General features: G+C 43.0%; 3 protein-coding genes and 1 long non-coding RNA gene across 9 annotated transcripts; 1 reads left to right on the top strand and 3 right to left on the bottom strand.

Annotated features, from left to right (window-relative positions):
* Positions 1-7350: 7350 nt before the first annotated feature.
* LOC101784198 (rust resistance kinase Lr10) lies at positions 7351-9928 on the bottom strand. The gene is made up of 3 exons (XM_004968073.3): positions 9130-9928; positions 8800-8885; positions 7351-8693 (listed from the first exon to the last, which is right to left on the bottom strand). Exons 1-3 carry the CDS (start codon positions 9891-9893, stop codon positions 7600-7602), a joined length of 1944 nt encoding a protein of 647 aa, XP_004968130.1. The 5' UTR covers positions 9894-9928; the 3' UTR covers positions 7351-7599.
* Positions 9929-10381: 453 nt separating this feature from the next.
* On the top strand, positions 10382-13957 carry LOC101785130 (rust resistance kinase Lr10-like). The gene is made up of 3 exons (XM_004968075.3): positions 10382-11242; positions 12466-12489; positions 12668-13957. The coding sequence occupies exons 1-3, from the start codon at positions 10405-10407 to the stop codon at positions 13738-13740; spliced, it is 1935 nt and encodes a 644-aa protein (XP_004968132.1). The 5' UTR covers positions 10382-10404; the 3' UTR covers positions 13741-13957.
* LOC105914507 lies at positions 10932-14433 on the bottom strand. 4 transcript variants are annotated; one of them, XR_002677894.1, is made up of 5 exons: positions 14154-14433; positions 12445-12492; positions 11612-12357; positions 11160-11228; positions 10932-11068 (listed from the first exon to the last, which is right to left on the bottom strand). It is a non-coding gene; the product is annotated as an uncharacterized LOC105914507 (long non-coding RNA). The 4 variants fall into 4 exon arrangements; XR_002677893.1 differs by having other exon boundaries at positions 11612-12495; XR_001164192.2 differs by having other exon boundaries at positions 11612-12492.
* Positions 14434-15221: 788 nt separating this feature from the next.
* Positions 15222-22032, bottom strand: LOC101772301 (CDP-diacylglycerol--serine O-phosphatidyltransferase 1). Of its 3 annotated transcripts, none has more exons than XM_022827248.1 (13): positions 21816-22032; positions 20299-20481; positions 20043-20108; positions 19807-19866; positions 19171-19261; positions 18158-18212; positions 17990-18069; positions 17772-17888; positions 17618-17702; positions 16986-17077; positions 16166-16419; positions 15719-15807; positions 15222-15613 (listed from the first exon to the last, which is right to left on the bottom strand). In XM_022827248.1, exons 2-13 carry the CDS (start codon positions 20460-20462, stop codon positions 15486-15488), a joined length of 1281 nt encoding a protein of 426 aa, XP_022682983.1. In that variant the 5' UTR covers positions 20463-20481; positions 21816-22032; the 3' UTR covers positions 15222-15485. The 3 variants fall into 3 exon arrangements, with proteins under 3 accessions (XP_022682983.1, XP_004968014.1, XP_004968015.1); XM_004967957.3 differs by having other exon boundaries at positions 20299-20485; positions 21816-22031; XM_004967958.3 differs by lacking the exon at positions 21816-22032 and adding an exon at positions 21398-21741 and having other exon boundaries at positions 20299-20485.
* Between the last annotated feature and the right edge of the window lie 3439 nt (positions 22033-25471).

Raw genomic sequence — 25471 nt, 5'->3', positions numbered from 1 at the left:
CTTCAAGATTCTTGGAATGACTTACAATTTGGGATGGAGGGAGTATAAAGTTGTAGCCATAGGTTACTTGTCCCCACTAGTGAGCGTCTTCTCCAAATGTATATGTGGGGGACCGATGCTATGACGAGTCCATGATCATCACAGGTACTGAATACTGATGTTACCTAAGAAATTGACATATCTTCAAGCTTGAACTACCATCCCGTCTTCCATTATCCCATCCACTCTAGCTCCCTACGAATTCCACGACATTTTGGATGCTAAATAACATAGCATGCCCCAATGGCGGGTATAGTTTGGGAAAATATCTCGGAGAAACTTTCATGCCTTTCAGAAAAATTTGTACAGAAGCAACTAGGATTATTGCTGTTTTCCATCACCTGTAAGTCACCACTGGCAAACAAGTTATTTAGGTTTTTACCTGGGATCCGAGTAAAAGTTAAATGGTCAAATAGAAATTGGGCCCGTAATTTTAGATCAGCATGTGGATATATGAAAATTTTCAGTGAGAATTATTTGGACCCGCATTTTTGCTGCGTAAATTCATTTGGGGTTCCAACTTATTTGTTAACGGGTTTTTACCTATACATTAACTAAATGTTTTTAGATTGTAACACCTGATTTTATTCAGCCTTCCAATTTGACATATGCATAACAGATTCGATTTTTAGCTTTGTACTAATGAAACAATCAACTACTGCTAACACCAACAGTACATGAAAATTAGAACGATGGTTGTAACTCCAGTATAAATGAACACGCATAAAGTTATTATTATTAAGGTGTAGACAAAATAATATCAATTGTTGGATACTGTAAGAACACGTAAGTTAAAAAAACAATTACTGGATATTGTAAGAACACATAGGTTTTTACACATAAAGAAAAGTCAAGTGCAGTTTCAAAAAAGAAAAGTCAAAGTGTTGTAGTAGGGTTATGAAAGAATCGAGTCGTTGTAGCAATTTTGTTTAATGCAATAGTTTGAGTAAAATAAGACAACACTTCAACAACGACCTCTAAACTGAAATTTTACAAAAATAAAAAGGCTTTCACAAAAAATAGAAATTTGTAAAAAGAAAAAATAAATCTTGTACTCTTAATAGAACGGAGGGAGTGTTAAACCAAAGGCTGTAGTCTCTATTTCCAACTTTACATTCACACATATATAACCGAAGTAAAATAACCATAGCAAAGCTAGTGATGCACCAACATCTCTCTAAAACTCCCTCCACGAAAAATGAAAGCCAAAAAAAAATCTGGTATTTAGCATTTACCACTAGGTATTGATGAAGGGGGGATTAAGTGCGGTAGTCAAATGATGTTAAATCCACCTCATGGGTAGCTCAATCTTGTGTGAGAAGATGGTCCACTAGTCTTTGACATGAACTTGCAGTACGAAGGACAGCTAGGCTATGCCGCATGTGCCCAATGAAAACGACCCCTGAATCTGAGGAGAGCCGCCAAGAAACCAATTTGTGCAAGGCATCCAGGGCCCTATAGTCCTTGACTTGCACCCTGCTGTTGGCTCAGAAGTAGCAATCCTACACACTGTCTCGTAACAAGCCAGCTGATTAACCTTTAATTTCAGAACGTTAGTAAGACCTGGCAAGAGTACCTGCATCTGCATCACCTATTTCCTGTCAGGGCACCACAAGTCACAGCGACTGAAACTTAAAGGCCATGCTGCTTGTGTTCGTTTAGCCTATCGGGAGCTTGCAGCTCTGCGGTTAAGATCACAGGGTTAGATGGCGAGTCGCCTTCGGCTAAATTCATTTCTCTGCAGATCGTGCGCACAATGGCGTCGGGCGGGTCATCAGATTACTTAATCGCGTCTCGTGCTTCGGCGTGCGCCCGTTTAAACTTGTTCCAAGCCATGATTTGCCTGCGCGCGAGGCCAATAATTTGCATCAAAGCATTGCGGCAGCATGCCAGCATGTGAGCACAAATTCAGTTTCCTCCATATTCAAATGTTGAGTTGTTCAACGAATAATTCGAAGCTTTGTTCGTTCGTTCGTTCGTCGCCGCTGATGGAAGGAACCGTCAAGGGGATAAGGCCTTGTTTAGTTGCTAAAATTTGGAGTGCTAAAATTACTGTACCAGCACTGTAGCACACTGTAGCGTTTCGTTTGTATTTGTGAATTATTGTCCAAATATTGACTAATTAGGCTCAAAAGATTCGTCTCGCAAAGTACAACAAAACTGTGCAATTAGTTTTTAATTTTGTCTACATTTAGTACTCCATACATGTACCGCAACTTTGATGTGATGGGGAATCTTCTTTTTGCATAGTGCCAAAGTTGGGAATTGGGAGTGAACTAAACAAGGGCTAAATTTGAAACCCGGCCTCAAGGAGAGATCAGTCACCGACACAAGTGGTGAGTGAGAGCTGGCAAATCCTCAAGGAGTATTGTGGACGCTGAAGCTTCGTTTTCTCTCTGAAAACGAAAACTGAAGCTCCGCTGGTTTTAGCTAACCATATTAAAACGTCTGTCATCGCAGGACATGAACAAGTTTCGTGCACGGGAGAATCATTGGAGGCTCTCAGCGTCGATCAAATTATGATGGGCCAGTGCACTCAGCTCCAAGGGAATCTTTTAGTCAACCCTTGATGGGTGCCTCGTACTCACAGCAAGCATGCGTATACCTACCCGAGGCTTGCTGATAAAGACAACGCAACAGCTAGCAGCACCCAGCACGGCAGCACCCGGCGGCCCGCCGCCGCCATGGCCGGCCGACGCGGTGGTTCGCATGGCCGTGTGTTGAAGATCGAGGACCGCACGTTTTGAGCTCGTTTGCGTTGCCCTTGTAGTTTATAGCTCCGAATCATCCAAAGATCCGTCATCCGTCATGGACGACCGGAGCATCATCACTACATCATACTGTACGCGTGCATTATTCAACTGAACAAACACACATCGAAGTTATAATATACTTCCTCCGTTTTCAAAAGGATGACCCGCGCAAATAGCGCGGCTAGAATCAAATTCAAATCACATGTTATGATATGCTAATTTGTAAGAGTTGGTTTATATCAAATGTAGCTAAAGCTATTTGGACCCATAAAGAATTCTCGATGATTCATTATCAGCCTCTCAAACCACATGATATAAACCTTTACACAAGCGCTCATCAGGAATCTAGAAAATAATATCTTTTATCTTAGCTACAAAATACGTAAAGTTTTCTCGATTTGATCTTTTGAAATTTTTGGATCAAACACTTCCGTTAATGTGTATGTATTTTCTACTTATTCGGTTTGTTGGTTTATCACAACTACCGACCCACAACATCACAAATAGACATCTCTCTAGTTTTCATCCTAATACTTCTTCAAAAGAAGAAAAATGTATCTTCTTTTTCACAATTTCTTAATTCATCTTCCTCCATTTTTCAAAAGAAGAAAAAGGAGAAAAAATTCATATCCCCGATATATCCTTCAACATGTTCTTTTCTATTTTCCTTTTATTTTGCACTCCTCCTCCTATTAGTTTTTCTTTTGGGTTCAAGGCTGCAAGCTATTATTATTTTTCTTCTAATTTTCATGTACTCTAATTCTCTCCCTCTCCCCCTCCCTCTCCCTCCCTCCCTCTCTCTCTGCCCCAAGCATTAACGCCGTGACATGCCTGTACTTTGTTGCTCATTCTTATATTGTGGTGTGCATCCTGATATCTTTCAAATGTGCGTTCATATATAGCCGATCATGAATGGCTTGTGGATCAACAGAACTATCATCGTTATGTGCACCTCGCACACATAAATATCACTAATAATGTTGTCATTGCACGTGTAAGAACTAATAATGAAAATCTACCTGTAGCCGTCAAGATCAGGCCTACCCTATTGTTTGTCACTTGCACACCCTTGTCATGGTATTTGGTCAGGCTAGCATCGCCCACGCTTGGGTGTCGCTAGTGTCTGCAGTCGATGTATAGTCCCATCCCTTCATATTGCTACCAATCGTTGCCCATACTCCCATCGTATCCTCATACTTTGTTATTCATACTCTCATTGTCCAATTGTCTCACACAATCTTTGATCCTCTTGTAAAATAATGTTAGCATCATCTTCTACACTAAAATATTAAAATATTGTTAGGTTCATAGACATAATTGTGTTGTATGAGCCATCGTCGAATCCAGGGTTGATGCCACACACTCGATCTCCTCCTTTGAGGTTCAATTCGAGCTATACTGCTAGCTCGTTCCATGCTATCATGCAGGTATAGCAGCATACCTACACCTCAAAGCCTAAATCCATGTATGACAAACTCTCATGGACAAAACACAGCTATCTTGACCCTAAAAACAGATTTCGCATGGTTTGATAAACCGTTCCTCCTATTGGGTTACCGCCATGGAAGTCGCTAGCACTCTTGTTATCTACCACCATTCTGCGCCCTCCGGTCATCGTTGATGATAGTGTCGACATCAAGTATTCTTGTATGAACCACTATCGCTGGAATGTTGCATCTTAGCTTTCGTTGGTGGCGATGCTGGATTCAGCTTAATAATAAAGATGTGTTGACGGCAGTTAGCATACTAAGTTGTGAACCGCAAGCGCACAAATGATCATAGCTTTTCCCTTAGAGTATTCCATCCCAGGTTTATCAATCCGTGGATCGGCAACGAACTGACTAGGGTTCTTTATCTAGCTAAACGGATCTAATCCTATCATGAAGCATGAATTGCATATAAAGGTAAACCCAATCGTGAGATAAGTATTATAGACAGGATAAACAGATTACATCCATATATATGAGGTAACACAACCAAAGGTAGCATGAGCCTATTGTCTTCTTATTGTAGTTTCAGCTAAAGTGGTAACCAATCTATGTACCACCTTGATAAAGAGCCATCTCTCAGAAAGATGGCTCGCAAGCGGCCTACTTTCTTGTGAGACATAGACTAATCACCACGATTACATCTATTCCTACTAAGAACATACGACAGCTAAACATATAAGAATAAGCATGCACCATAGTAGATCAAAGTAAGCATAAGATTAGATTGATATCACCATCATGTATACATAAGCCTTGATGATCACAAGACTCGGCTCCAGAACTCCACCATGGCTTCGTCACGCTGGGACGACCATGGTGGCTAAGGTCTAGCCTAAGCCATCTCCAAGACAACCTCGAAGACTTGCAGCGGCTCTCAGCTCCCTCTAGTGTGTCCCTCTATTCGTCGACTTCTGGTGGATGGATCTTCGGGCTCGGTGAATTTTTGAAGTATTTATAGTCTGAAGAGCGCGTTGCAGAAATTGGAAGGCAATCGGGCGAAGGAACACCCCAAGCCGATCGGCCTAGGGGGTCCAGGCTGATCGGCCTGGGCCTTCCTTTCATCGTCTCGCGCCCTCCTTCATCACCAAATCTCCTTTGATGTTATGGAACCTTATTTTTGTATGCATGTGGGCCTAGCTCATTGATAACCTTAGGATAAGGTTGGATCTTGATATCTTTCCAAAGTCTTGCTTGCTTTCATTTTCTATCCCGAAGTGAACTTGCCATATACTGTGAAACTTAGCCTCTAAGTATTCTTGGAGGAGTGCTCGTCAAGAATGAGCACGATCGGGGCACTATGGACCCTAGGCCGATCGGCCTAGGCCCTTTTTTGAGCCCGTTGGTCTTCGTCTTTCTTTGGGTTGTTGCTCGTCCAGAGCCTTGTCCAATTATGCTCCAATATAGTCCAATTTCCTACGGAAACAGAATATCCTCTAAAATACAATGTATATGCGAAAACGGGATTATTTCAGATACCAAGTGGTGGGTTAATATAAGAATATGTATGAAAACACCACTTAAATAGCATTAAAAGTATATCAATAACGAGCGTCAATAAGATGTTGGCTTGCAACGAGGGAATGGGCATCCAGATACATCTTGGCGAGAGGTGAAGCTCGATTTTATTTTTTCTTCCATACGAATGTGCGATGTCTCACCATTTTGATTTGGATACCATACATGCGTATAGGTTTTAGTACCAATATACAATTAATTTCATTGATATGAATGGATGTACATTGTCATGTATGCACGATGGTGCAGCAAACGAAAACCAACGACAAACTAACGGAAGGAAATCTTGCATGACACTTTGTATGACACTTTGTTTTCCTATTGTACTTTCCAATTGTATAGAAAACAAAGTTATGTACGTTTTTATATGCTGTATTTGACATTTTTATTTCCATGCCATACACTACGGATTGTAGAGTGTATGGAAGGTTGAAACACATTCTTATTATTTCCATCGCATACCATATCTTGTCAATAATTTTATTACTTTTTAAATTTCCGAATTATATGTTTAATTTATCAGCCTTATTTGATATGTGCCTTTTGGGCTAGTCTAGATCGTTAGATCTTCATAAAATCTAATTGTGCATATTCTTCTTTTTTTGGATTAACGTGGGAATTTATAGGCCCTCTTGACGAATGTGGTGACTTCTTTTAACACTATTGTATTAAGATAATAGATGTAGGTCGTACGTTTGGCTTTCTAGATACATAGATATTACTATATATCTAGGTATAACCATATATTTAGATTGTATATCTAGAAAAGTCAAAACAACATATATTTTAAAAGATATTTTAAAAGGGAGGAACAAACTACAGTTTCCAAAGGAAAAGAGACAAAGTGTAGGACGCGACCAAGCTTGATGACGACCAATCAGTGCGAGCAAGCAGGCGATCTCATAGCTTAGCACGGGGCGATCCCATAGCGACAAATTAGAGGCTTTTTCCGTTCGCAAAGGTGACGAAGCCGCACCATACAACTCCGGTAACCGGGACAGGCAAGCGAGAAACGACACGAGATGCGCCCTGGTATTGTCCGTGGATGCGGGACATGCCATTTCAGGAACCAAATTTTAATCGTTGGTGGTTAGCAACTCGCGGTTATGGGTTGATCAATCATCGCGAATCCATCAGGCGACAGATTTGCTGCTTGTTGGCACTTGTCTCGTGCAGATGGACGAAACGAATCACCCGCTGGTGGATGGTGTGGAGAGGCTAGAAAAATCTTGGCCCGATAACGTTCGCTGCGCCGGGATCTGTTCAAGTTTCGGCCCATCTGTATGGATTCGCCGAGATGTCAGCCCATCTATATGGATTCGCGGAGATGTCGGCCCATCTAAACAGGCCACTACTAGGAACGCATCTAAGCTGGTCGTATGCTGCTGTCAAATTGGAGCGCGGCCCAATCCTTCTCAAAAGGAGGAGGAGGAGAACAGAAATTGGGAGGCCGCCTTGGGTCCTATCTACAGTAGTTTCGTTTCCTTTTGGAATCACCCATCTCTCTCTAAATGAATAAGAATTGGTCTGACACTGAACAAGTGAACCAACAGTGGAGCAAACAATAAGAATATTTAGATAGGCCTGCTGGACTGGAACCACGCTCCAGAGTCCAGACGGAGGACCAAACTAGAGTGTCTGTCCCAGGCCCGGACATGAGTACATTCATAACCAGTACAGGGCTCTATTGTTACTTCCTTGTCCGAAACAGAATGTTGCAGCACAAAGGTTCATATGAAATACATAGGACATTACCACACACGATACAACCATAATCTGAGCTTGTCACAAGCATATACAGTTCATTCATCCTCCTCTATCGTGTTCAGTTCAGAGGACAAATAGTAAGAACCCGCCGCAGGCGTCCGCTCATCGTCATCCCAAAAGAATGGCCTCGGAGGCATTTCCAGGTCATCAACGCCGCCATCAAGCATCTCTATTACCTGGTTCATTGCTGGCCGATCATGGGGCCTCATCTGGATGCACCACAGCCCAACGATGCAAAGCTTTTTCTCCAAATCATGCATATCAATTGTGTCACTGATCTCGCCTACTTCTTGCTGAGTTAGCCGGCTATACACCCATGATGGGTAGTATGCTTGACTTGAGTTTGCAGCATTCGGGTCCGCGTTCCTGCGCCCTCCAGCCATCTCCAACAGCAACATCCCAAAGCTGTACACATCTGATTTACTAGATATGACACCAAACCCGCGGCACACTATTTCTGGAGCTATGTATCCCATTGTTCCACCTATAGCACTCTTTGGCACAAAATTGCTATCCCTTGGGTACAATTTGGCAAGTCCAAAATCAGCAACTTTGGGAACAAAATTGTTATCAAGAAGGATGTTGTGTGGCTTGATGTCAAAGTGTAGAATTTGCATGTCACACCCCTGATGCAAGTAGTTAATTCCCCTGGCAATACCCAGGGCAATCTCATTGAGTTTGTCCCAGGAGAAGCACTTCTCTGATGAGAATATATACTTGTCTAGAGATCCACGGGGCATGTACTCGTAGACAAGTGCCCTCCTCATCTCCTCAGAGCAAAACCCCATGAGGCGCACAATATTGACATGGTGGATCCTACCAATCGTGGCCACCTCACTGATGAAATCTTCTCCATTGCAGTTAGAGGCACCTAGCATCTTGACGGCAACACGAACATCACCAGGGAGCAGCACACCCTTGTACACGGAGCCATAGCCTCCTTGCCCGAGCTTGTCTTTAAAATGACTTGTGATAGCAGTGATGTCTGTGTAGGCGTATCTTATTGGACCGAGCATTTGCAGCATGAGCAAAAACTTCTCCACGGCATCAATAGTTATCCTTGTTTTCCAAAACTTGTAGGCTAGAAAGACCAATGCCACCAGTGGCGCCAACACGAACCTGCATGATACTGCATGCAAATGCACAAACACGTTTATATTATTTCAGTTAGAATGCATTAACATGCAGATTCAGTTACAAGGAATTATAATCGAGAATATGCAATTTTGAAGTACCAGGGATCCACTCCACAATCCACAAGGAATCGGCAAATACTTGGCTGGCTGTGTATGGTCGCAGAGGTCGGAAACTCTCCCATACTCTAAAAAAATAGTACTACTTGGTAAATAACACGGCAATGTGTAAATGCAGCTGCCCAGGCAAAAAGATCAACCACAAGAATGTCCAAAACCTTATTTTTTATTTTCCTTAGGGAACTGACTGCAAGACCAAACAAGTATAGAGAAGGGCACCTAAGCTTGAGACAAAAGAAGAAGGCCCAATGAAACTAATATAAATATGGGTGAGAATGGAATGAGATACAGAGGTCATTTAATTCGACTCACCCATATGTCTCGTCAAGGATGATTGTTCCCCATGTGATGTACTCGCTGTCCCTAACCACTGGAAATTGGACGTCAAAACCATATCTCATTAACCTCACGAAATCTGCAAAACTTGCGTTCTCTGGACGATCTCCAAGAGGAATAGTGGCCAAGTATCCGCAAGAAGCCTCAAGGTCTCTCACGTAAGATGGCCACGTATTCCTCAACAACACATAAACGAACGAACTGTTCGTGGTCAGGCAATCAACTGGTATGTACGAGTCATTACCATTCCTTACATCTTGAGAACAATTCAAAAATGTCGCCCACACGACCGATTCAGCAGGGGCCAACACCAAATCCACGCCGTGGCCGTCCGACCATTGCCGGCCATAAAGATAAGGAAGCTGATCCCCGCGAGGAAGTGGGCAGCTGCTGTGCAAGTCCAAGTTGGCGTCCACTACCCGGAAGGAAGGCTGCCGCAGCGTCTCGGGTGTATTGGTATAGTCGACGTGGACAACATGGTACGTACCCGTGTTGATCTGAATTGTAGCCATGGTGTCGCTGCAATTCAGCTCGTATGATGGAACACCGCACCAAGCTGGATCACCTTGCCGACGGAAAGGAGGAGACACTTTTGTAAGGCCGCTGCAGGAGAAAGGAGGGCATTGATGCCTGGGGTGATGCCTCCCCCCAACTTCTGCTACAAGAGCTGCAAGCACACACAACACAGTAAAGGCTTGAAAGGTGACAGAGTGATGAAATGAAGCAGATGACATCGCCATGGACGAGCAAGAACGTTTCAGGTTTCAACTGTTCGGTTCTGCTCTCTTTAATTTGTGCCGTGCTGCTTTTATGCGGTTTGCCTTTCTAGTCCTGTGGGGTGTGTTCTCTATTAGTAATGAACTTTCCATGCATTTTCGTTGTTGGAAAAGATCACCTTCAATTATTGATGATGGCGCTGGAGGTTTGTGCCACTGTACTGCAAACTTGTGGGCTGTGTGGGCGTGGTTCTGACGAATGACGAATCGGTTCTTCAGTTGTGGTCATACTTGTTCCACGCTGCCAGAATCTGAGTCCGACGATTCAATCATCAGGGGTCAAAGAAAAATGTACAGTCCAACTGTGCTGTGGGCCCACGTTCCAGTGGTGTACTCTGGTGCCCAATGATAGATACCATTAGTCTCGGCTCAAGCGAGATACTGTTCATCTCCTTTCTCCCAGTACCACCAATACTTCATTTAGTTGCTTACTACCTGCGTCTTTGTGCCCATCTATTTTCTGCAGGACAGTAAGATGAACAGATCCATCCTCCTCGCAGTCCTGCTCTGTCTTCTTAACCATGGCGCCGACACAGCCACTGCTTGGGATGACAAAGACTTCTTCAGCTATTGTCCACCCCAAACCTGCGGTGATGGACCTGAGATCCGGTTCCCTCTCTGGTTTGAATCCAGCAACGCATCATGCCGCGGTGCGGTATCCACAAAGCTAGTGTGCTCCGGCAACAGCGACACCATCCTACTACACCCGTTTCTTGGCGCATCGAAAGTGACCGCCGTGGATTACAAGAATGCTGCCATGAAGATCATCCCGTTGATAGGGTACTCCGCGTGCCCGATCCAAGAGTTAACTGAACCAGCTCACTCCTCCGCGTGCCCGATCGAGGAGCTCATTGATGCAAATGTTTTCGAGGGTGGTTGCGACTTGTACGACTACAATCCTGCAAGGCTAGTAGACTGTTCAAGGGAGTTCACGCCAAGTGATGTTCAACTTAGCAATTTTTTTGACTCTGGTGGTGCTGCCGATAATATTGCCGGCCCGATCCCTTGTCTTAGCAGCAACCCAGGTCGTTTCACGTATTTGGTGCATGCTGATCTACCCATGGCCCTTCTTCCTTCGGACTGCAAGCTCGTCTCAACACGTGAAGTGCACATACCAAACGTAAATATGAGTCCCAGTCCTGTAACATTCAAGGAAAAGGTGGAAGCCATCTTAGGTCCTTCTGAGATGACAATCACTTGGAGAGAAGGTCCACGTGAATCAAAACCTACCTTGAACTGCACAGATTGTGAAGAATCCGGCCACCGCTGTGCATTCAGCTCACAAAGGAATCAAACGTTCTGCATGCCCAAAGGTATCAATCAGCCAGATCTGCTTAACTGCATTCCTGCTATCATGTTTAAGTAGGCGAGTATCTATCTAATTTCAAGTGACTGAAGTTTAGTTAGTTCTTACGTATTTATTTCAACCATTAGATCAGCATCCAACAATTCATGTAGTTGCGTTTGTTAACCAAGAGGCAAGAAAAGTTTCATAGAATCTAGCTAACCAAGAGGCAAGAAGAAAATCAGCAAAGCTATCTTAGTGTTTAGTGTTTCCAAACAACCTAATTCTATAGTATCAAAGTCATGATTTACAATTTAAAGTTTACTCATGTCCACATACCATGGATCTTTTTTTTTGTTGTTGCAAATAATGTCTAAATTGCATTCCGAAACAGTACCTTAGACCATCCCGGCAGCTAGCTTCAACAAGCACGCTGAATGCCCCTTGACTTCAAAATCTCATAATATTAGGTTACATAAAACAGAAATGTGTTAGCTATCTAATCAAAGCACAGTGACAAAAAAATTGAAACTCTGTAGGTCGTCTAACACTTCAATACAGATACATCGGTCAATAAGGTCCAGTCAAACATGAAAATCATGTGTAGGTTTATCTTTAAATTTATCTTCTGTAGTCTTGTAAATTTATTGGATTTTATAAAGATATTATACTAGAAAATCGTGGTATAGGCTACACATTCGAGACCATGTCATTTCAAAAACAGGGGGGTGCGTTTGTTTCTTGTTCCTTCCCTCACCAATAAATGAAGCCCTGAAGAAAGAAAATATATCTGAGTGATCCTGAAAATGAAACAATCTGAGAGGAAACCAGTTCATGGTGATTCGGTATCGGGTTCAAGTATAAGATAACTGAAAACAGGGAAGATGTTATTTTTTTTATGACACTGCTACAGTAAATAAAGTAATTGAAAGCAGGAAGAGAAACCATTGCGTGGTATAAGCCTTCAGAAAGAAACTTAACTGGGTACCAAGGACAAGGTACCTGCAAGGCTGCAACAGTACTATGCAGCTTGGCTAGGTTTGTGACCTGAGGCGGCAAGGTGAAATATGGCCTGGAGAAGTGTCACAATATTGAAAACTGAAAGGCACATATCATATCCCATTGGCTCATGTATTGCAGCCACTTGCGTAATAGAGTATTAGTGTCAGTTCATACTTCTTTCAAGAAATTAAATTCCTTTCCAAAACCAAACCATCACTGGGATCTTACTCTCTTCTTTGGTGTTTGCAGGTTCACATGTCGAAGTCATTGCAGGTACTGCTGCAACCAAAATTTTCTTATGCAAAGAGCGAACAAAAGGAAATAAAGCTATATATCACATATAAATCATATTGCTGGCAACTCTTACATTCTTTTATCAATGATATAATCACTAAGGTGTGAATTTCTATCCAACAAAGTATGCTAATTTTCTGTTGTCTTTTTTTTTCAGTGACATCATCAGTGGCCGTTTGTATAATTCTCTCTCTGATTGTGGCAACTGCACTTTACCTAAAACTGAAGTCGAAGTACAATAAAGAGATATATTTGAAGGTTGAAATGTTTCTTCAGACATATGGAACGTCAAAACCCACAAGGTATCAGTTCTCTGAAGTTAAGAAGATAACAAGACGGTTTAAGGAAAGAGTAGGCCAAGGTGGATTTGGAAGTGTGTACAAAGGCCAGCTACCGAACGGAGTGCCAGTGGCGGTCAAGATGCAAGAAAACCCTACAGGAGAAGGCGAAGAATTCATGAATGAAGTTGCAACCATTGGGAGAATTCATCATGCAAACGTTGTGCGCCTGCTAGGCTTTTGCTCTGAAGGCACCAGAAGGGCTCTTATTTATGAATTCATCCCAAATGAGTCATTGGGCAAATACATATTCTCGTGTAGTCACAATGCTTCGCAAGGTATCCTGGCACCAAACAAAATGCTAGACATTGCTTTAGGTGTTGCTCGAGGAATGGAGTACCTACATCAAGGATGCAACCAGCGCATCCTCCATTTTGACATCAAGCCTCACAATATCTTACTGGACTACAGCTTCAATCCAAAGATTTCAGATTTTGGCCTTGCAAAGCTGTGCGCGAGGGACCAAAGCATTGTAACCTTGACCAAAGCAAGAGGCACAATGGGCTATATTGCACCAGAGATATATTCTCCAAATTTTGGTGGGATATCATACAAGTCAGATGTTTACAGTTTTGGCATGCTAGTGCTAGAGATGGTGAGTGGAAGAAGGAACTCAGACCCATGTATTGAGAACCAAAATGAAGTTTACTTTCCTGAGTGGATCTACGACAGAGTAATCAATGGGCAGAATCTGGTCGTTTATAGGGAACTAACAGAAGAGGAGAAAGAAATTGTGAGGCAGCTAGCCATTGTGGCACTCTGGTGCATTCAGTGGAACCCCAGAAACCGGCCATCAATGACAAAGGTGGTAAACATGTTAACAGGAAGGTTTCAGAACCTACAGATACCACCTAAGCCGTTTGTCTCCTCCGAAAGCAATCCTGTGCAATAAAACTATGAAGAACATGCTAGCGTGATTTAATAAATATAATAGTACTAGCATTAGCATGCAATATTTGGATTACTCTGCTGCATTAGGCTATTGGCCACCCGAGGCAAAACTTTTTCGGTATTCACCATGTAATAATTCTGTTAGAAATGTATCACTGATATGATATCACGCTGTGCTTGGTATTTTACGATTTTAGTGGTTGCTGCTATTATTTCTCTCCACCCTTCCATATGAGAACTGCTACGCACTGCAGATTTCAGTTCGGTGTTGTTTTCTTCCTATCATTTAATTCAGGATTTGGTCAAAATGTAGCTGGGATAATCAAACAGGGCGATGAAATTTACTCCCAGATTGATATGGATACGAGCAGAGTCATTTTGATATTCAGCAAAAGCAAAAACCGGAGGGATTACCTTTGTCAGCACCGAGTGGCAGGCGGACTTGGAAGGAAGCACGAGCCGCCGTTGGTGGTCCTCACCGGAGTGGAGCGCAGCAGCGAGAAGGGGCGGGCTTCGTGCGGCATTTGGGGGGCGGCGGCGCGCGCAGGAAGGAAGACGCGAGGCTTTGTAACCGGCGGCCGAGCGCGAATGAGGAGGCACCGGGTGGGCGGGGTTTGACCAGTGGAAGCGTTCGATGTCGGGATGGGGACCGGATGCGCCGGCGACGGCGGCGCAAGTAGCGGCGACCGGCGAGCGTTCGATGCGCCGGGATTATTTAAGTTCGAGTCTCGGACATCGTATATGGATTCGCCGAGATGCCGGCCCATCTAAACAGGCCTCCACTAGGGCCGCATCTGTTGGGCTGCTGGGGAAAGCGCAGACTGTGGTGGGGTGCTTAGCTGTCAAATTGGAGGGCGGCCCAATCCTCTCAAAACTCAAAAGGACAAAAGAAAGAAGATGGGCCTGCCTTGGGCCCTTGACACTAGTTTCGCTTTCTTTTGAATCGCGCCCGCCTCTCATCCATCAATTGCGTGCTGAAGGTCCGAGCTCTGACACTGAGCAAGAACAAGTGAATGCACAGTGGAGCAAACAATACGAATCTTTGCATGGGCCTGCTGGAACCACACGGAGGATCAACCTAGAGTGTCCCGGACATGAGCACATTCATCAGCAGTGGCCTACCCCCTACCTTCCACACATTTTATTATAACGAAACACCTGAATCACCAGCCAATAAGTCAGGCTCAGCAATGGCCAATGGGTTCACATCATACAGGTACACGCTGCTACACTGTAAAACTGAAAGGAAATCAAGTGAAATTCCCATCCCCAAGGCCGTGCGCTGCAAGCCTGCAACCAGCAGATCCGATAAACATACGCCCTCCCAAGAGAACGGTCAGCGAATCTTCAGAAATGAGGGGCACGTTAACAGATGTAAATAATTTTTAGAGCGTGGGTCGTGGGATACGGTTCTCGAAAGAGTGTTTCAAACGGAACTCAACAAATTTCAACAACTATCAACTGAAAAGATTTGGATCATTATTTCATAGTTTGCATCAAGGGAACTTCGCATTTCAGAGCCAATGGATAAGGTACATCGTTACAAACGAAATAAAGGGGAACCGATATCCTACTTTGCTGATGAAAAATCGAAAGAAAGGCATAAAAAAATTCTCATGGATAATCCTCTTCAGATCACCAGGGTTGGCTACCGCTACATGTACACAATTTGAATAAATTTTATGTACACGACAACACTGAAATTGAGCAAAGAATGGGGGGCAAATCAATAATTTTCATCACAATTTATAACCTTTTCCTTATCATTGTTCGGTAAATTTTGCAAGTCCAGACAAGAAGGAAGAGCACGAGAAGCAAGGCGATCCCCGTCCAGAGTGTGATCAACCACGACGGCATGGAGTTCGGAAAGAGACCTGTTCAGGATCCAGCGCAAGTCAGCATGCTTCAAGGAGGTAAAAGATTACTTGCGAAGTTGCGATGCTGAGTTACATGCGAAGAGAAATTGGAGTGATACTCACCATATCCAAACTTGATGCAGATTAGGAGCTCCACAATGCATATGGCCAGGGAAAGCCAACAGAAAGATCCAACCTTTTTAAAAGGTTTCCTGAAAACGATTATTACATAATTACTAAAAATCACACAATAACTATTGGCAAGACTGGGATGCTATTTGTAAAAATTAACTTGTTGATTCCAAAATGTTATTACATGCACAGTTCACATGCAACCCATGTCTAGTAGACAGGAGCCATTTATAGCCAACATACAAGCACATGTCCACTGTCAGGTCTAGCATGTGAGCACGGCAAAGAGTTCATAGTCGGCATTTCAGTAGACTGAGCATCCAAATTACTGCTATTGGAACAGCACTAGTGTTGGGATGAAACAAGTCATTGCAATTGCATAATGATTGCTGCAGGGCATCTTTGTAAATTCTGAAACAAGTGACTTCAAAATCATACCTGTCTTGCAAGTAGGTATTATACTCGCGGATGGTTGGTATCGCAATCAACCACCAAAGAACCAGCCGATAGACAATCAAGGGGTTCCGCGGAGGAATCCACAGGCAGAACTTGAGAAAGAATGTGTTCAGTTCAACAGCCATGAAAATGATGCAAAGGCTCAGGACCTGGATGAATCTCCAAGGACCCAGAAGAGGGTACCACTCATCCTTGTCCCACTGTGCTGGTGTGAATTGGCCTAGCGTCCTTTTGAACTAAGGAGAAGAAAATGTTAAAATAAATAAACTCTGTGAAAATCCAACTATCAATGTTACATCAAGATTCAAAGACTGATGATAGTTCCTGAAACAAATAGCCACACATAGCTTGAACGAAAATTACTGGTTACCAAACACGAAATAACTTATAGAAGCTATTAGTTTCTACAAACTTGAAAAATAGAGGAAAATATGTATTTTATTAGTTTTATTTTATGTTAATGCCTATGTGTTGCAGTTACTGTATCAAACATATATGAGAGTGCGAGCTGTTGCACTGAAACACTTGGGAGATTGTACTCATTACTCAATAACACAAAGTCCAGGCCAGCTAAGGGACATTTTAATAGACTAAGAGGGTCCTTGTCTTGATTTGTCAGCACATCCCACATGCCTAGGACTTATCACCTTATCATGGGACTAAAGCAGGACAAACATCACCTACAGTTTGGGAGCCAATATGTTCCCTCAAAGAGGAACATCCACCAAAACAGGGAAAAAGATCCAGCGATGCTGCACGCTTTGCAGAACAGCTCATTTGCCTGAACATCCAATGAACGTACCTTACTGATAATGTTGGGTTGGCGGCTCAAGCCAACCCATACATATGTCTTCCCATCAAAGTACCGCACAGTTTTCATTCCAGCCCAAATACCTGAACCATAGACAAAATGGCCTCAGTCAAGAAGTGTTCGTCAAAGACTTAGGAAAACCAGTATAAAGATGACATGCAAGAACCAACCGATTGAAGAGAAATGACAAATGAGAGTAACCACTGAGTTTACAGAGATATGAATGGAAACATTTTCTAAATTCAGAAACTAATAATCCAGTTCATGAAATACAATTCCTGCAAACCTCCATAGCTCTGTTCCTCATCCAAACCTAAGGAAAAACCTAATAGAAGACGGATCATTTTTGTTTGCAATCATCGACTCATCATAGTGCCATGTTCAATGTTGCCAGGGCATGTACAAAAAAAGTAAGGTATTGTAATGTAATTAAAGTGTCGAGGTCATCAGAGGATACCACTTAATTAGTATTATACATTTATACTACAGTAAACCCACGTTGCAGTAAGTCAATAAAGCCATAAAACAAAAGGTCGATTTCAATATGTGCTAAATGCAGGTATTCAGGGGCAAAACAAGCAAGCCTATGCAGAAAAATACTGAAAGCCACATAAAAATCTCACCAAACCAATTGCAGATCAATATGTCTAGGACAATGCTATCCCACCAGCATTCGTTGAAATTTGGCAACATATGACGAAAAGTGAGCTGCATTGCATATACACTACATTAGGAATATAGGTCTGGAAGGTACATGCCAAAAGGAATATGACATACCTCCATCAACTCAAAGCCGATTGATAACACCCACAAAAGTGGTTGGTTCCGTATCATTATAGCCTTACCCCACCATCCAAGGATATGAGCGATAACAAACTCATCAAAAATGATCTCCTAGAAAACCTATATTCAAATCAGTAACTTGAAGCATATTGAATAGTCAGGACTGCTTAGTAAGTATATGAGAAATAGGTCAGTGAATGAAGTCATCATACATTAACATTGTTAAACCTGCTTTTTGGATGGTCAGGTACATATATGCGGCAATCAGTTCCATAAGATCTTTCAGGCAATTCTGCTCAAATTAGATATATCAAATCAGAGTTTATTCAAGCACTTCAAAATCTACACTATGAACCAGATTGGAAAATTGAATGCATTACCTACACCAAGATCAGGATGAAGATACTTCATGAATTGCCTAGCATCATCACGAGTCTGCAAAATGAATTAAATGAAAATATGAAATGCCACGCTTACTAGGTTTCGCTGCTCCTCTTTAATATCTTCGCCACTGTACTCTGACTTGCTGAAACACTGGTTTTATCTTATGAGGATGAGCCATGGAGTAATTAAGAAAATATAGCATCAAAGTAAAGGTATGGAGGGAAATATGGGACTGCGATCGGCTTCATATGGTGGAAGCACAGGAGTGCACAGCTCCTGACATGGTTACAAACCTCGGAGGGGGTGAAAGCACCCTTTGAAGAAAGATATGGAAAATATGTATAAAAGTAGTTACACGATTGCTTAACTGCACAACCAATGTGATGCAGAATGAACTAAAGTTGAGCTGAAATCAACTTCTTCCAAAACAGCCAGCTGATTTTATTTATATGTTCTATAAATATCATACGATATTTGACAAAGTGTTGTTGGCATTTGGACTACCTATATGAATATCCTCTACCATCTGAAACACAGGAGTATAATATGCCATCTAGAAAATGCTCCTACTGCATAAACAAGCTAAGGCCTACCATAAAAAATCATAACTCTCTTTAGTCACCCTAGTTTCAAACTAAGTTATTCAGAAAAAAAAAAGATTCAAACTAAGTTATACTAATTCCAGGTTACACCAAATTGTCCTTGCACTTGTTGTTGGTACCTTTATATTATGTTGCTGATATGATTGGTAGATACCTCTTTCTTTTAAAAAAAATCAATGGCTTATCTTTAAATTAAGTTAAGAATGAGGTCAGGTACTTTGGACATATGCTAAGCAGGACAACAAGGCAGGGACATCTGGACATCTATGTGATTCATTACCAATGTTTGAAACAGTAGGTACAGAATTACAGATTTGCTCAATAAATATAAAAAATAGAAAGTAGGTACGTGCAGTGAAAGAATCTTAAAAGAGTTACTGAGCAAGGTTAATGATAACTGCACTTACCTGGAAAAGCAAAAAAGTGAGGGCCACAAGGTAGACAACTGCCATCCCGTGGACCAGCCTCCAAATGGCAGGATGTGGTCTAATGAGTACACTAAATCACAGTGGAAGCAAATGTCAGTAGCAGTTTGCTTAAACGCAACATACCTTAATAACTAAATCTATAGAGAAGACTTCGAGGAAGTCATGCTTTTCTGCAGAGAAATGAATCCCTTGCTCAGTTATTTTAAGAAATGGCAAACAATCCCATGTCATCAGGGGGGGGGGGGGGGGGGGGGGGTGGAGGGCCAAGGACAATATTAAGCAAATGAAGCAATCTGCAGGGGAAGGTTGTTTGCTGAATCATATTAGCAATATGTTAGATTGAACATCGGGTATGCAGGAATGCACCACTTTTGTACCAACAAGCGTCTATTATCCTTATTATATCTATCTATATGGCGATAAGGTAACTCATTGGGTAAACTGCTTTCAGAGATAAACACGGTTGTGTCCTAGGCTGCAGGCGTTCCGAGCCTTTCTCAACATTAATTGCAATGCCTTGGGGACATCTCTCCCCATCCCCACGAGTTGTGTTTCTTTTTTTTTTATATGGTGGTTCAACATAATCAAAGTTAGGTAAAGAGCTCTGTAACTCACGTTGAAGGTGCCTGAAGAAAAGAGTAAGCCAAAAAAACAGCAATCATCGCAAATACACCCCTGTTAACAAAAGATAGTGCAAATTAGTGCAAAAGCCCTCCTTAAAATGGCAATCAGCACATGAGGTGAAAAAATGGTGATCGGAAAATATCGAGTGCAGAACCAAAGGAGGTTCTTAACAAAATATCAATGCAAAAAATAAAAAGCAATAGAAGAGGACAAATCCTTACAAATACCTTTTAACCGATGAAACACGATCAGCAGATAAGCTCCTTTCTGGATCCAGAACACCACTTTCCCAACTGACAAAGAACATAAAACAATCTGCTAAGTAATATTCTAAGTAATACTAACAATGGTGGTTCAAATCGATGAAAAAGGTTTACCAAAAATGCCAAAACAGACCATAATCAACAATACATCATTATTATATCTAAAAAGCATATGTTCCTGTCTATACAAGTTTCCACAGATAAAAGACTATAAACTCACATTAAAAAGCCTGTTCCCAGAAGCAAGACCGTGACCGTTCGAGGTTTGCGAAACCATTCTGTCAATGGATCGACATCACCAAAGTTATTGGATGATCCTACACTACCATTGCAGCCGCTGCCATTATATTCTCCATGAGGTTTGTGATGACCATTGACCTCCATCGTAAGCCTTGGCTATTTACTGTCTGCAAAATATCCATTGTAGCATATGAGAACGTATAATCTTATTGACCTTCAGGAAGGCAAAAATTCGCCACTCCACCAGGGGGGAAAAAGCAGCACATTGCTACAGATGCACAATATCGAGTCTTGCAGTGAAATAAATAACTAACATCTGGATAGTGCGCAACCAAGGCCAAGGAAATAAACCAGTAGGTACAAGTGGATAAATGTCATGAATGGTCCAGCATATCTGGGAATAATCATTTGCTAGAACCAAAAAAAAAAATTGCCATTTAAAAAAAAACTATGGTCTATGGCATAAAACATCTAGCTGTACCCTTGAAGCACAAAACCTACTTTTCTAAAGACAAGTTCTGTACTGCTTGCTCTATCATTTGGCAGAGATCACTCAGTGAGTCCTACCCATCCCCAAAATGATTTCAGTGGCGTTCCTGCTAGGTGCCATATTCCAAACCCGTTTCGATATTCCAAAATAACATAAAGGCTGTGTGTGTGTGCTGCAACCAAAGGCCGCACGCACGAGAGCAGAGCACAACAGACCAAACAAGGAGCAAGCGGGAGAAGAACACACCTGCACGAAAAAGAGGGGCAAAAAGGATCGAGCAATTCAAAAAAGAAGAGAGTGCATGTAAAACAGGCCCGCGGTTTAACAACTGTGGAAATAATTAGGGCGAACAGTGATCCGTACGCCTCCGCCAAATTAAGAACGCAGAAAAGCTAAAACGCAGCAGCTTTTGCAACACCGCAAAAAAGAAGGCCGAGAGAATTTGAAGATGCGCACATCAAATCCGGTGAAAATCATCCGGCAAGCTCAGAGTCCCCCACGAACGGAAGCGCACTAGCTCTGCTCGATGAGCAGTCAAATGCATAGTGATGCAGGCAACGAAATCGAGGAAAAAAGACGAGCTTTTTACAAGGCATTGGGCGTTAACAGCACGAGACACCGGGAAAGCTGGCGCCTTGCAGCGCCCCCCGCACGCTTGCGGCGGCCGCACCCGCACGCACGGCCGGGCGGGACACCACCTCGGGCTGCTCGCCGGCGGACGGCCAGGGAGCGCATTAATCCACGCCGCAACAGTCCAGTTAAAGGGCAACAGAAACAGTAACCGCCGCCGCCGCCGACAACAGAACAACCCCCCGGATAATAGAATCGCGGGAAGGCAGGGCACGGGGGTGCGCCCGCTAAGCAAAAGAGGATTCCTGCGGCTAATCCCCCTCCTGATCAGGAAAGCTAATCCGGGATTCCTGCGGCGATGGCGACGGGAGAGGTAGTAGAGGAGCATGGGAAGCGGGGCGGGGGAGAGAAGTCGGGGAGAGAGAGAGAGCACGTACGCGTTGGAAAGCGACAGCCGCCGCGTGCTGGCCGTACGATCCCGCGTGCCGGGCAATCCAGGCCGTCGAAAGCGACCCCCGGGGATTCGCTGTCCCTCTCCTCGCGCTCGCTTTCCCTTGCAGCGGCGGCAGCTGCAGACCAAACTGTTTGGAGAGAGAGGAGGGGAGGGGATAACAGAGAGAGGAGGGAGGTGTTGCAGTAGTAGCCCTGAGAGCGGAAGCGGCGAATCTTTTTATAAGAGAGAGAGAGAGAGTCGGTCAAAGGGAAGGGAGGTAGAGAGAGAAAGAGAGGAGAGAGAGAGAGTAGACAGAGAGGAGAAATCGGAGTCTCGCAAGGGATCATTGGGGGCATTGATGACTCGCTCGATGCTGTTTCTCTCTCCTCTTTGTGTATTAAGTTGCTCCTCATAAGGTGGGACCCGCGCCCACCTCCTTCGTCTCTCTCTTTGATTTTTAAACATAAGACGCCAAAACCAACTTAAATCCATGTCTCCCCGTCCAGTGCCACTGTGCTGGGTTAGGCACGGCTAATGCGACACATGGGGGCGTTTTTTTAAAAATTTCAAATTGCAAATCTGGATGGTGCAATTGATTAATTCGATAATTTGGCAATATGTTACCGGTGGAGGTGCATACTTACCGTATTCAAATTCTTTGGGCTCGGTGTGTTTCAGCTGAATTCGCTTCCGGATTTCCTGCAATTTTATACAATCTGTTGCTTAGCAGCGTCACAATATGTGGGCTCCATGTGTCATTGAAACATAGAGAGCGCATTGTGAAAATTTGCAATGTCAAATAATGAGCGTGTGGGTTCAGATCTAGGTGGCTGTGCTCCTTTTTGAAAGCCTCTAGCGACCCAGCTAGGCTTGATCCTCAATTGTGATGGTCGAATTATTCGTCTAGTGATACTACGTGATTTTTTTATTGTCCTTGAATTTTTTATGAATTTGTTAGTTTGATAATAAGAGATGTTAAAAAAAAGAAAAGATTCAAACAGCTCCCATGTACAGTTGTAGAAAAATTTCCTCTAAACAATATGATTTTATTCTAGCAATGTGTTTGAGAAGAATTGGAATTCTTCCTCTCATAAAATGGGAAACAAAGAAAAAGACTGAGGTAAAAATAGGAACATGTAAAAGCCTACTTTCTTGTGCAAGGGCCCTGGGAGGATAGACAAGATTTCCATGCCGCTGATGCAAATAGTACTTCCACAAGACATCCATCAATCAATCTCCTTTAAAATTATGTGGACAGGATTTTGACCATGTGGGCAAGGAAAATGATGGTCATCACTCATCAAAATCAGAAGGGGAAAAAATCACATTCAAGTACATTTGCAAAAGAAAAAAAATGGAAGTGGTGGGGGTGAGTGCCAAACCATAAATGGCTGGAATGAACCCCATCTGGTCCATTCTAGCAACAGTTATTGGGTCACCTGCCATGACCTAGACATGGCCAGGCACCCAACCACAAATTGGACATTAATCTTGAGCCTTCCCGTTTTGGGAGCCTAATACGGTCACCATATGCTTCCTTTGATGCCTTTAATGGTGGCCTGACATGACATGGCAAACCATGTTAGTGGATTGGACAAACTTGCATGTAACATACTAACATGCATATGCCTACTCCATCATTAGAGTTATGGAGCAAGTGAGGAAAGCTCCTATGGGTAGTTTAGGATTTCTCAGCCCAATCATTGCACTTTTGCAATACGTGTTATTCACATATTCCCTCACTTGCTCTAGAACAAAACTTAAAAGGATTTTGGGATAAACTTAAACAGGGAGGGAAAATACACATATACCCCTTAACCAAGGGAGGGAAAAGACACCTATACCCCTTAAGCAAGCATATAGATTACAGCTATGCAATTAAATTTTGCTAACTGATATCATAAATGGCAATATTAAATCCTTCCTATCTAGGTAGATTAGGTCAAAAGTTTTACTCCCTCCCTTACAAACTGTAGATCATTTTGACCTTTCTAGGTACAATTTTTTTACCCCGTGTATGTGTATCAAACATAAAATATATATGCATGCACAGCAAAATGTATAAACCTAAGATAAAGATCAAAAGGAAGTCCTTGCATGCTGTGGGCCGAGGGACCAAGTACACAGTAGTTGGATAACGAGTGTAAATTCGTAATCCGAGTTCCGTGGCGCAGGGTTTCACCTCACCCACACCACCGCCTGTGATTTTATGGCGCGGCGGCCAATGATTGGGCTGCACCACCACTCGACCAGGATTTAAATCGGGTGGAGGCTCAGAGGTGAGCGATACGTACGAAGGACGGGAAGGAAATGAAAGGCACGAGCACGCATGTCAGCAGCAGTGGCAGCCACAGACGTGCACAGGAGACTGGGGGGCCTGCCCATGCAGTCATGCAGAGCCTTGTAAATGTGGCCGTACACGTGTACGAGAGCCTCCCCGGCAGTACGTACGTAGCTGCTGCTGCCGTGTTGGCCGTGCCGGATTGGTCGCCGCCGGCCTGTCGCCAGCCGATCGTCGCCGCCGTCACCTTTCCCGTTCAGGTCATCTTCATGCTAGCTGCAAGCCTGCAACTGCAATGCATCATCGCTAGCTAGCTGACGATACACTATCCCGTGTACGGCGTACCACAAGAATACACCCGAATGTGCTGTGCTGCTGCGACCTGCCATACGGAAATATGCTCGTCCAGCGCCTCCAGAATATTCCCCCACAATTATCGCCATTTTTCCAGCTCGGGGTTCTCAGGCAACGTTGCGAGTTTGAGCGAGCAAATTATCGTTAGCCATTTGGGTGGCAATATTCTGTTTTAATTTCGCTGCGCGTGAATTATTAAGGTCTCGTTAGAATGAAATTCGTTAGGAATTTCAAAGGAACATCGTAATAAAATAATTAATTTGATGATTCTTTGTATGTGTGAAAAGATCTTTTTTTTTTTCGTGCTCCCAAAGGAGTGAAAAAAAATATATAAGGTGTCCTCACCTTTTCGCTATCGTTTCACCAAAAAAAAAAGGGGACTAGCTAGAGACTGCTAGTCAAACAACAAAAGCAAAATACAATGGAGTACAAGGGGTGATGTGAAAGCTAGGTGTCCCGAAGATGGGACTGATCTTATGATTTTGTTTCGGGCAATGATAGATCCGGCATTCCAGCGTCCATTGTTAAGTAACTCAAAATAGAGTAAAATGCACGCCTAGATAAATTTGTTTTAGGTCCATAGACTTTTCAAATGCACCTCTAGGTTCTCTACTCAGCTAGTGGGCTCCATGTGGCAGTGCTCATCAACCTTCTCTTGTTACCTCTTATTAATATCTCTTTGCCTTACCTTTTCAAAACTAGTTGATATTTTTCTCTTGGCTCCGTGGCATTTGAGGATGTTCTAGCTGGCCAGACGAGACTAGAGTCCCCCTAGTGTGGAGTGCTTGTCCAAGTTGTCCCAAACGAGATTTCTTTTGAGCGAGCGTTGAACATTTTACTAGTGACTACTGCAGGAACCCTAAATTTCTATTCTATTCGGAACTTCTAATTTTTGCAATTTCTGATTCTAATTAGAAGGTCCAAACTTTGCAGCTGCAACACGTCTGTTTGCGTTATGTGGTGGTTTGCCTACTTTGTGCATTTGGTCCGTTCTTGTGTCAAACTTAAGAGTTGGATCTTGACGA

Source organism: Setaria italica, chromosome V (assembly GCF_000263155.2).
Source record: "Setaria italica strain Yugu1 chromosome V, Setaria_italica_v2.0, whole genome shotgun sequence".
In the NCBI taxonomy this organism is placed as follows: Eukaryota; Viridiplantae; Streptophyta; class Magnoliopsida; order Poales; family Poaceae; genus Setaria; species Setaria italica.
The sequence above is the reverse complement of the archived record's forward strand: the minus strand, read 5'-3'. Positions and strand labels throughout refer to the sequence as shown.